Source organism: Centrocercus urophasianus, unplaced genomic scaffold, assembly GCF_019232065.1.
Source record: "Centrocercus urophasianus isolate 14NV4802_14NV808 unplaced genomic scaffold, USGS_Curo_1.0 seq_8, whole genome shotgun sequence".
In the NCBI taxonomy this organism is placed as follows: domain Eukaryota; kingdom Metazoa; phylum Chordata; class Aves; order Galliformes; family Phasianidae; genus Centrocercus; species Centrocercus urophasianus.
In genome coordinates this window covers 806,911-819,165 of record NW_024885421.1, presented here as the reverse complement: position 1 = coordinate 819,165, position 12,255 = coordinate 806,911, and the positions used below count along the sequence as shown (strand labels likewise).

General features: G+C 49.6%; 1 protein-coding gene across 1 annotated transcript in view; it reads left to right on the top strand.

The window, feature by feature from the left end:
• Positions 1-547: 547 nt before the first annotated feature.
• Positions 548-12,255, top strand: part of CNTFR (ciliary neurotrophic factor receptor) — a 66,605-nt gene continuing 54,897 nt past the window's right edge. Inside the window, exon 1 of the mRNA XM_042838454.1 lies at positions 548-626. Coding sequence (XP_042694388.1) covers positions 548-626 — 79 coding nt within the window. The remainder of the gene's footprint in view (positions 627-12,255) is intronic.

Genomic DNA, 12,255 nt, shown 5'->3' with positions numbered 1-12,255 from the left:
AGGGAGCCCAGCCCCAGGGCTTGACTTCTTGGGGAGAAGTTGAAAAGCAGAGGAGAAAAAGAGAGCAGTTGTGCAAGGTGTATCATAGCCTGCACCTGCACCTGCAGGCACCTAAGTCTGTTGGCAGCTCTGTTGGAAAGTGCCACAGGCCATGGAACCATGAAGTGTATGCTGACAAAACACCTCCTTTTGCTGTACGTTCTCCCATTGTGGACTGAAATTTTGCTGCGTGGCAGCACAGAATCACAGAATGGCCAGGGTTGGAAGGGACCTCAAGGATCACGAATCTCCAACCCCTCTGCCACAGGCAGGGCCACCAACCTCCCCATTTAATACTCGACCAGGATGCCCAGGACCCCATCCAGTCTGGCCTTAAACACCTTTAGGCATGGGGCATCCACAGCCTCTCTGTACAGCCTGTTCCAGCACCTCACCATTGTCATGGTATCCCCTTGCTCCTCCCGTGCAGGGTCCAGCTCTGGGTGCACTGCTTGCAAGCTCTCCTGTGGCAAACCGTGACTGCTTCTGTCTGTGCTTGCTTCCACAGATGGCCAATCCTGTCCCGTCAGCCTGCTGCGTGGTGCTCGCCGCAGTGGTGGTGGTGTATGCTCAGAGGCACAGCCAGGGTGAGTCTTGTCCCATCTCCAGGGGGATCTCAACAAATGCGGGTGCTGCTCCTCTAGCCTCTTTTCTAGCACAAGCTGGGTGTGCTTGTTGCATTTTCTTGATGTTATATTTCTGGATGTCATTGTTTTCTCCTCTGCTTGATGTGTGCATCCCCTCCTGCCTGTGCTAGGGATTTGGACATCCTGTGTCCCACCAGCACCTGCTGGTCCTTCTTGGTGCACTTCCTCCTGTCCAGACGCCTGCTTGTTCCAGGATGCTCCTGCAACCTTTCCCATCCCTTTTACTCCTCTTCTGCACCATGAAAGGAAGGGAGGCTGGGAAGAAGCAGAGCATGACAGCCCCAGTGCCTGACACCCAATCCCACAGCTATCACTGCTGCCCCGTTGTGCTGTGATCTCCTTGGGGTGATTTTGTCCTCACCTCACATCTGTGCCCACCATTAGCTCATGCCTCTCTAGGTGAGCAGAGGATCTGGGGCTTTGGAGAGACGATATTTTAGAGTCACTGATGGTATTTGGAGCTGGAGGACCCCATGCCACCTTGGGTCCAGACCTGAGCAGGACGTTTTTGGGCAATTGTCTAGGTTTCTCTATGGAGTCACTTGTGGCAGCCCTGTAAAAGAGAACAGAATGGGGGGCCTCCATGGTTTTCCTGACAGTCAGCAGTTGCTTTCAGTGGGTTATGGAGCGGAGTTTTGCTGGCTAGCTCTGATAAGAATACCTGTGCATTCATGGACTTGGTGGGGTTGAAGAATCCTGCAGGAGCACCTTACTGACTTGCTCTAAATCCAGATGGGTGGTTTTGTGCAGCCCTGCAGCTGGGATTTGGTGGCATGTGGGTTTGCTTGTCTTTCCTGCCCAGAACTCACCCCTTTCTCCTAGCTGCAGCCTCTCTCATCCCCTGCCCTCATCCCCTGTCTGCACTTGCCGCTTAGGCTGGAGAAGTGGGGCTGGAAGATGAATGAATCCCATTGATGGCAGTGACTGGATGGAGTGGGGGAAGATGCAGGTGTAGAGTCCATTTATCACGCTCTTGAGGCACGCTCAACTTTAATAGCTCATGAAGCACTTTAAGAGACGCATTAGCACTGAATACGTGAGCAAGGAGGATGTGACAAGCTGTTAAGCAAATGGAAGCACTGTGCAGCAAGGCTGGCCACCCGCTTCTGGCTCTCACGTGCACACTGGTGATTACTGGAGCGTCCTGCATTGTGCCACATGAATCTATAAAAGCAGCATTGGATGTAGCAGTGGTGAGGTTGCTTGTGTGTCAACTCCTCTGCTGCTCATCTTTGCTCCTTCTCCTTGGAGCAGGAGGAGTGAAGGGCACTTTTCTTTTGGATGCGACACCCCAAGCCCCAAGTTTTTGGGGTGGAAATAAACCTGAGGGGACGTGCATCAACTGCCCTTCCTCCATCCCTCTCTAGAACAGTCTTGCTCCAGGGAAGTTTGCTTCTGGCAAACTAATTTGGTGATGCCCACACCATGCTTGCTTTACCTGAACATGGGTTAATAACCACCATGCCTGAGCACACAATCCTTGTGGGCTACCTAGCTACCAGCCAACAGGATCCCCCCCCTTTTGTACTGTTCCTTTCCTTGGTATCCATGGTAGATTGCTAAAGGTAAGTGTCAAGCGGAAGACACAAGGGTGGATTACTCAGTGAGGTTTGATGAGTGAATGGAGGTTGCATGGTGTGCTCACTGTCCATCCCATTGCTACCGAAGCAGACACTCTGCACTGTGAGTGCTGTGGTGCGTGCTGGGTGGCTGTGCTGCACACAGTATGCTGCACCTGCATGAGTGGTGCTGCAGCAATCCATGCAAGAGGCAGCTCTTAGGTCTTAGGTGCCATGACCAGAGAGAGCCCTGTCCCCATCCGTCAGCCTTGCCAGAGTTATATACGCAGCTGTTCCAGATTGAGATTTCTCTGCTTTTAAAAGAGGAGTAATTCTGTTTTATTGATCCTCACCTTGCTGAATTAACTCGCGTTTAAACAATAATTATGTTTTCACGTGGGAGAGGAGAGAAGGAGATGAACGTCTCTGGAAATTAATGCATTTCAGGCGCCGCAAGCTGGGGTTAATTTATTGATGAGTGGAGAAGCCACTATCTCCTCTGTTTCTCACCAGTAACAGGCAATTAGCCCCCAATCCTTCCTCAACAGAGGAAAAGACAGAGATTTTGTTTCATCAGTTTCCCTCCTCTCCTGCTCCCTTCAGCCCCAGCACTAATCGTTTGCAATCGGTTCTGCTGCAAAGCCTCCCAAGAGCTCCATCCGAATGTGCCTCGTTAGAGATGCTGCCCACATTGCATCTAAGACAAAGCCTGAGCCGATAAACAGCCTTTGAAATGCACAGCAAAGCCATGCAAATTGGCTTCTCTGAGAGCAGGTCGACTGTGCATACCTTCTTTTCTCCCCTTTAGTCATGTGATGTTTATGTTGGCTGACAAGAATGTGACCAACTCTGTTCCTGCATCACTTGGCCCATGCAGGTCCCTGGAGCATCAGCCTGGCAGGGTTAAACCAGTTGCTTTGCTTCTTTGGGTTTTGCCTTTTTTTCTCTGTAAGGGTGGTGTTTATTTTCATACAGGTGCATCGTTGGTTTGTAGACGTGCATCTGGTTTTCTGATAGTGATTCAGATGACATGCAGTTAAAGTGCTGGGATGAAAGTCCTGACTGCACTTCCAGTGGGGCCCAAGGGGTTCGTTTGTGACAGCCTCTGCACTTATGCTGCCAGATACGATGCTACCCATGTCCTAAACCCAGGGAGGACTGAGCCCATGGAGACATCCAGGAAGATGTTCTCTTTCAGTGTACTATTGGAGCAGGAGTCTCATGGCTCCTTGATGATAGAAGCATTCAGCACAGCATGCTGACAATGCCTCTGGGCTTGCAGAGCCACTTTACAATGCATAGTGCACTTACATGGCAGGTTTTAGGGAGATATGGGACCACTAGAGACCCAATTTGTGCATGTTTGGGAACTGAGGTGTATTTTTCTACAGCGAAATAATTTGGAATTTCAGTATTTAAGTAGCACTGGGACAGGAGAAAAAAAGTTTGGGATGATTTTTAATTCTCCTTTTTTCTCCCTGTTCGCAGCTGGAGTATTCCTATTCCTGCACATCACTGAATTTCCAGAGCTGGAGCTGTGATCCTCTTCCCTCTTTCATTCCTTGCTGTTTCTTTTGCATCTGATTTTACTTACCTGCTCAGCAGGTTGGACTATCTTAGGATCCTTCTGTGCCCCCCAGGACAAACAGCTTTGCTTCCTCTGATCACTTCAGAAACAGGGTTTGCAAAGCCTCAGGCATCTGGCCATTCTTTCGGCTTGATTTTGTCCCATTATTCACTGTTAAAAAAAAAAAATCTGAAGCAGAATACAGTTACAGTTACGTGTGTGATTCCTGGGATGACTGTGCACCAGTTCTGAAGGCTGGCAGGGAATCTGGGGACTCATCCCTCCTGCCTGCCTTCTTGGACTCTGCCCTGCCACGGGGCAGATGGTGCTGTGCTTTTCTCTTGCTTTTCCTTGCAGCAGCTGGTTTTCATGTCAACACGCTTCTTGGGTGCTGGAGTCCTGCTCTGAGCTGGTCCTGGTGACCGACAGCTCTGCTCTGTATCATTCATGGTTATAAATAACCGATCTGTACAACACTCTTGACAAAGCAAATGGCTGCATCGATGAGACGTGTGCTGCTGCACAGGTGCAACAAACCCAGTACAAGACAGAGGTTAGGGATTATTTTAGACCCTTTCTCACCTCTTTGCTCTTTCAAAGACTCCAGATTCAAGGGAAGCCTCAGCACCCAGCCTTTGAACCTCCTTGTGCTTTTCTCTGCTAGATTTCAAGATATAGCCATTACCACTAGACAGCTACCTAGACACCCCAGCCAGGCCAATGTCTGGGCTTCTACTCAGAATCCTCTTACTCAAGCTCAATTTTTACTTTTTCCCTATTGCTCCTGTCAGTCTTCCCTGATACTGAGTGTTTGTAGCCATCCTTTCTGAAATGCGTGCACTGGATCTAAAGCAGCAGTGCGGGAGCAGTCTATTCTCTGCTTTTATCACGCTATCAGAGTGCCATTCAGTCATGCATTAAGTGACATGACAAACATCTGTCATGTGTTGTTTGTTTGGTTTCCCATCCTTTCTCCAGGGTGAGATGTGTGTGCAATGGAGTGTTTTGGAATTTCTGTAAACACCCGTACGCAGCTGCTGACTGTTAGCTGTGGGGAAGACAAGGTCAGAAAGACAACGCACGTGTGAGCGGGAGACTGCCATGGTGCAGGCTTCCCTCTGAGTGAGCTCTGCCTTCTTGTTGCCTTGCATGGCATACCTGCCCGTGGGTTGAAGATCTAGTAATCTTTAAGGTCAGTTCCAACCCAAGACATTCTATAATTTTGTGATTGCACCTGCCCACCTCCTGGCATCTCCATGCGTCTCAGGCCATGTTTTGCTCTGGTGTTTCATCTCCAGATACCTCCTGCAAGGTCATTTTGGAGTTGTTGTCCTCCAGATACAGCTCTTATGGTAAATGGGCTTATGGACAATGGACTTGTCCATTCTGCTCTGTACATCAGCCTTCATGTTTCCTGTGAACTTTTCCAACACCAGCTTTACACTGCCTGCAAGATAATTGATAAGGCGAGTGATTAGCAGTGGGCCAAGAGCAGATCTCTGCATGGCCATGCTGGGAACACCCTCCTGCAATGATGACTCCCCATTAACAATTAATTCCCCATTAGCTATCACATTTTTTTAATCTTTCCTGTTATAATTCTGGATGCTGTCATTATCCAGCTGGCTGAAATGTCAGCTTTGCTCAATGCATGAGCTGGTTACAGAGCACTCCTGGTTGGGAAGCAAGGCTTGGCACAGCCTCTACCTGTCCTGCATTCTTCACTCTTTGCAAGTCATCTCAAAGCCAAAATGCTGCTCACATGGGCTTCATGGAGAGTTCAAAGAGCTAGAACCAAAGTATCATGCCGGATCAATAAGAGGACACATCTTGGCATTGGAAGGACATTATCAAGGTTTGCTCAGCCCGTACTCAGACTAAGCAAGCTTCAGTTTTCATTGATATTCACATTTTCTGTTCCTGAAAGACCTTAGTCCCAGGGCAAACATAAAGAGATGCTCCTGTCTTCTTTCCTACTGCTGGGGGTGAACGTGGAGGTGGTATAGCATAGGGATGCCTTTGCAAGGAAGAGTCATGATCTCCATGCCTAGGTATTCATCACTGTGACAGTTTCCCCACTGCATCCCCATCTTCTTTGGCAGCACACAGCCTCAGGGAAGCAACAAGGACAACGATTCACTCCCAGCTGGGCAGACGCTTCAGCTGCAGCCTGTTAAACATCACTGCATGCCATTAGGACATAAGGTACCTCATAAAAGCTTGGGGTCCCCTCACTGCCTTGATCTTCTTGCCTTGCTGTGAAGGTGAGTCTGGCTGATAAAAGGAAGCACAGCCACATGCTGTATCCTTTCTTCTCTAGCTGTCCCCCATTTTCTCCCTTCCTTTTCTCTGGCCCAAAACACCTGGCTACTTGTGCAGCACAACTGCATCTCCTGTCTACCTGCCTACAAAGACTACCCTGTTTGCAAAGGAGAAGAAAACAGCAAAAATAGCCCCAGCTCCTGGAACATCTCTTTCTATTACTGGACATCCCTCTGAGCTGAAGTAGACTTCCTGCCCAGACATGGAGTGAATTATGGCCAAGCTCTTGGAAGCTGACCTTGTGGTCAGCCGGGGCACGGGCTTGCTAATAAATGCGGTCATCCCCTACCGCAGACAGCCTATTTTTAGTGCCTGTGTTTCCTTGCCTGCTGCCTCTCAGCCCTGCCCAGTGGCCCTGCGGATCCCAAGCTGGTCACCTTGGCAGCGTGGCTCATGCTGTGGGATAGCCCTGCTGGGAGCAGAAGCCTCGCTCCTCCCACTAGGACATGAGATATCCGGGGAAACCGTTCCATTTGCTGCCTGTTAGTTTTGCATGCACGCAGCGATGTGGCTTCTCCAGCTGGGTTGTGCTTGGGACTACGGCTGCACTCCCTGTCTGTTGGGCAAGGAGCTGTGAGTTTGCTGTGCTTTACACAGGGGGTGCACTTAGAAAATAGCTGCAGCTCTGTGCAAGGTGAGCATTCTATTGTGCAGAATGCTCTCATGTACAGAAAGAAGGATGCTCCTAAGGTGGAGCTGAGGTTCTGGAGCAAAGCAAGGATCAGTTCCTGGGCTGAGAACATGGGAAGGATATCACAGAATTGTTTGCTATGAAAAAGACCTTTAAAGGTCTTTTTACCTGGTCCAACTCCCCTGCAGTGAGCAAGGACACCCACAGCTCCATCAGGTGCTCAGAGCCCTTCCAGCCTGACCTTGAGCATCTACAGGGGTGGGGAATCCACCGTCTTTATGGACAATTCAAATCTTAGAAATAAGTAACACTAACAAACGTATGAACGCCTCCATCAGCTGGTGTATTGAAGTGAATCACAAAGCTATAGATTAAAAAAAAAAAAGTTTGGATCTGGCAGGTTTTGAAGAAGTAAATCTGCAGACTCAAAGAACAGGGGAAGATCATCCACTACAGTGATGAGAGAAAGAAGATGTTAGGAGGATCACAGTCTGCCAGGACTCACTAGTTCAGGCAGCGGCAAGGAAAATTGTGTCTCAGTAACCTCTCGGACTTCATTAGACGTATTGGAAAGTGCTGACAGAGAGGAACTGGGGTTTGCAACCCACTCAGCTCCTATAGGAGCTCTGAGTAAGGTGTTTCCACCTGAGGAAAAAAGCCCGAGGAGTTCCCCAGGTTGCCAGGATCTTCTGAAAGCATGAGCAGCCACATAGGACATCAAGGGTCTGCCCACAGATGGCATTCTGTGCTGGGAACTGTTCTTTCCATGAACTCTACATTGATCTCTTTTTGACGAGGGAGGAAGCAGCCTCATCCAAGGGTTATACCTGTTCTTTTATGCTTGTTACGTTGATGAAGGCCACCAGAAGTGAAGGATCTTGTAAAGCTGTGAAGTTGAAGTGGAAACCAAGCATGTTGGGGATTTGGCTTGAGCCAGCCTGCAAAAGCTGGGTAAGGTCTCCCCTTGGAAGTTGCACACGGCCACCCCAGAAGTCAGCACCTTGCACTGCCAGCACAGCCTGCTCCCACCAGCACTGGGACACTCTGTGTTTCTCCCTTTTTGAGGATTCCCAGAATCTGGAGTGCTGGGTTGCAGGTTGCCCTGGCATTGCAAAGCCGTCTCAGGTCAGGATGAAGGAGCAAAGCACGGCGGCATTGGGCAATGCTTGCAAGGCTCTAGCAAAGGGGAAGGCAGCAGTGTCCAAGCAAAGCTGTGGATAGTAAGAGTACAGTTGCAGAGAAACTGAGACCAGGCATCCTCCTCTCTGCTTTCTGAGAAAAGGGTGTTGCTAGGGTAGAAGCAGGGTGAAGGCATCTCAAAATGTGCTCAGGAGAGCAGATGCTGTACACAACATGTACAGAAGGAGCAGAAGTGCTACTTGCAAGATGTGCAGTCTGTTCTGTGTCTGAAAAAAGCATCTTTCAGGAAAAGCAGTGTTGGGCAGCACTAAATGGAGTGGATCCATGCAGAGAAGCCAATATAATTGTGGCATATTAAAAGGAAAAGAAGAAGGATTGAGCAGGGTCTGTGGCAGGCTTGTTACTGAGAGGAAAAGCAATGCATGTCACCTTGTAATGAGTGCTCTAGCAAGGCCAATCAGGTGGAGAAGTGAAGTGAGACTGCAAAGCAATTGACAGTGATGGAGGCAGGAGGGGTTACTGCAGTATTACCCAGTGTACAGACCATTGATCTCTTGGTTAGGATTTTCTGAAGATTGTTACTTAGGCTTAGGTGCCACCAGGCGCTAATTGAAGCTGAGGAGCCTGGAGCCTTTTCCTTGCACTACTGCATACACTAGTGTGCAGGATTAGTTCTTGGCCCTGGGCAGGATGCATCCACTCACGGTGCAAAAATCCCTGTGGATGGGGCAGAGCCTTGCTGTATGGTGCCAGCAGAGCCATGTGCTGTCCTTCATCCCAGGTTCAGCACACCATGATGTACCCTTCCTAGCTTGTTTAGTTTGCAAAGCCTGGAGTGTTTTCCCCAGCGCGCATCCCTATTAGCTGATACAAACTATCCATACAAGCTCTTCTCTTCTCTTTTTTTTTTTTTTTTTTCTGAAGTGTTACAGAGCAGCCAGAGGTCTGCAGCACCCAAGCTGAAAAACACTGACCTGCAAGGCTGAGAGCCCAAGGACTTCTGCCAGCAAAGAGTTTGTGCTTTGTAGACAGGAGAGCGATGGCACTGTCACACCAAGGGGCTGGTTGGGATGCAAGAGCTAAAGCAGAGCTAAGGCATGCAGAACAGTTTGCTTGGCCCCTGCTGAATTTGCTGAACTATAATGAGGTGAATCTGCTGGCTGGGAAAGAGTGCTTTGCTATGCTGCAGAGTGCTTCTGCATTGGAGAAAGACAGGAGCATACATGTACAGGCAATGCACGGGGTCTCTGCAGTGGCCATCCTGGTGCTCCCATGCCCATTCAGACAAGCGCCGTGCTCCATCCATGCTCTCAGAGTGACAGGAAGCACAGCACGGAGCAATCCCCAGGGGATGTGAACACTGGACTTCTTGGGATGAATCACAGAGAGCTTCCAGCCCCAGGCAAGCCGTGAACCCCAGCGAGTTGGGCCCTGCCGTGCTGGTGCTGTGCCTGAGCTGTGGTTGCTCCAGCTGAGTGTGTGCGTTGCTGGGGAGAAACCAAGGCACGTAGGAGCAAGTGTGTCAAATCCCAAAGTTGACATCTGTCTGTCTACTCCCACCTCTCAATTTCCCATGGGAAGTCTCTACTCCTGGCCAGCATTGAGAGCAGGAGAGCTGCCACAACAGCTGCTGGGAGAACTGGGAAGGCTTGGGAAGAAGCAGGAAAATGCAACAAGGTAGCTAGGAGAAGAAAGAGGCTGCTGAGCTCATCATTGTGGCTGCTCTTTGGGGTGGATGGAGGCATACAGCAAGGCATGATGTGACCACGTTCTGCCTGTGGTGCCCAGTAGATCTGAAAATTAATTTTACCATCATGGCGAAGGGCACAGGGTGACTGGTGTGCCTGTCTCCTTTTGCTTTCAGTGAAGGTGTTGCTTTGTGGTGTAGGGAAAGGATAGTGGAAGACCTGGTAGCTTGGGTCCCCACTGGTGTTTCCAAGTTCATAAAGCATCATGCAGGCCTTGGGGAAAGAAGTCCAGAAACAGCTTTGGGCAGGCTGGATGCTAGTGACTCACCACACCCCTTGTGCTCCAATGGGATTCTGTTCATGTTACTGGTACTTAGAATGGCTTGGGTTGGAAGAAACCTTGAAATCGTCTAGTTCCAACCACCCACATGCCTTTATGTCATAGCTGTCTCTAGGGTATTGTCTCTGCCAGCTTTGCTTTCTAGCACCTATCCCTCTCCCAGCACTGCAGAGCACAGCCCTTGGACTGGCAAGAGAATAGATGTCCTGGTGGAAGATATTTGGTCTCGGTTGATATACTGGTTCTGCCTGCTTCATTGTGCACAGAATCATGGAATATTCTGAGTTGTGGAAGGGATCCACAAGGATCACCTGGCTCCACAAGGACCACCCCAAATTCAAACCCTATGTCTGAGGTCATTCTCCTGGAGCTCAGGGTTGCAGCCGCTGGCCTGGCTGGTCTGTTCCAGTGCCTCCCACACACTTCACCTTGGCAAGGTGAAGAACTTTTTCTTAATACCCAGCCATTGGTTGACACCACTGACATTTCTAGGCTGACTTACTGCCCTTCCCACCATGTCAGCACTGCTTTGCTGGGGCACATCAGATCTGCCTCACACTGGCAGCTCCTCCAGCTCTCAGCTCTGAGTGCAAAGCGTCACTGCTGTGTGTCCTCCCAACTTGCAGACTGAATTTCTGCTGTTCTCTACCCGTGTTGCTGGAGGTTGATCTTTGCCTCCTTACTTTGCTGGAGTGTGAGCCCTGAATATTCAAGGAACAGCGCTGAACTCAGCGTGACCGTGGTTGGTGGATTCTGGCCCTTAATTAATTAGCATTGATCGCACTTCACTTCCAGCAGCAGAGAAGGGAGCTGCGGCTCAGGGAAGCAGCAAAGTGTAGCAATACAATCACCGCAGCCATTTTCATGCTCCTGGTCAGTGTTCTCCCAAACTTGCATTCCTGCATTTACTATATTATTATCTCCTTACTTTTGCAATTACATTCTCGGCAGCCCTGGAGAGTGTGTGAGCCCTGGAGAGTGGAGAGCCTTGGGTGTGGGCATCCTATCAATCCACGAATAGGACATTCAGATGCAGACCCTGGAGGAATATTTCAGGATTCAGGTGGTGGATTTAATGCTGTCCCGGTGTTTATCCTGCCCTAAATCACAGCTTCAATGTGAGGACCATACAATGAGAATAACCAAGAAAGAAAGAAGGCACATATGGCAGAATTTTGAGCATAGGAACAAAGGAAGTTCCATGTGAACACGAGAGAGAGCTTCTTTACTGCGAGGATGACAGAGCTCAGGAACAGGCTGTGCAGAGAGGTTGTGGTCATCTTCTCTGCAGATGCTCAGTGCCCACCTGGACACTCCTCTGCACCTCTCTGTAGGGTACCTGCTTTAGCAGGACTTTGGACTTGATCTCCAGAGGACCTTTTCAACCTCTAAGATTCTATGATTCTGTGAATGTGTTGTGTGACTCTTCATGTTCCTGCAGATCAGCAGGTACGTGATGCTGGGGACAGGTTTGGACTGAATTCCTCTGTCTCTTGCACAGCTGGAGCTGGGCAGCCTGATGTGCTAGGTGCCACAGGGCCATGGGAGAAAAGGAAAAAACACTTGGGCCAGTCGCTTCAGTTCATTTCAGGACTTGGGCTCCCATTTGTAAGACACTGCCTCTGTTTGTTTCCTCTCTGAATTGTCAACTCACTAAGGCACCTCTCGCTGCCTGCCCGTCCCATGGGTCTGCTGCCTGAGCAGTGGGGAAGAGCCTCTGGCAGCAGAGCCCTCTGGAGCTCTGTCTGCTGCTGCACGTCCCAGAGCTGCTGAGGAGATCCTCCAGGGAATCGTTTTCCGCTGGAAAATGAAGTCCTGTCAGCATCCTCATGTTTCATAAATCCATATTTCTTCATCAGAAGAAAAAGGGGAGAAAAACAGAGGTGGAAAGAGGCTGCAGTGTATCTTTTTGGTATTTTTCAAAAATGGTTTTAATTGACACCTCTTCTGCACAGAAGGGTTGTAAAGCCCTTCTACAATATAACAGTCTGTTTAAAAGACGCAAAACCCTTTGGGTTTCACTCTGAAGGAACCCAAGCTTTCTGGGGTTCATTGCTGCTTTTTTCTTTTTTCTTTTTTTTTTTTATTTTTTTTCCACTTTGGAGACTTTTTGGAAGTTGATGCTTTTGCACCAAAGCTGCACCTCAGCCTTATCCCAAACCTCCCCGTAGCATCCCCAGGGCTGATGGGTGCTGTCAGTGCTTTGAGCGCATCCCTCCAGCCCCACCGTCCTGTGTGGGCTGCAGCCAGCCCCAGCTCCCGGCCTGTTTTTGCTTTGCTTTAGAAAATAAACAGGCGTAGAGCCCAGTGCCGCTGTGACCG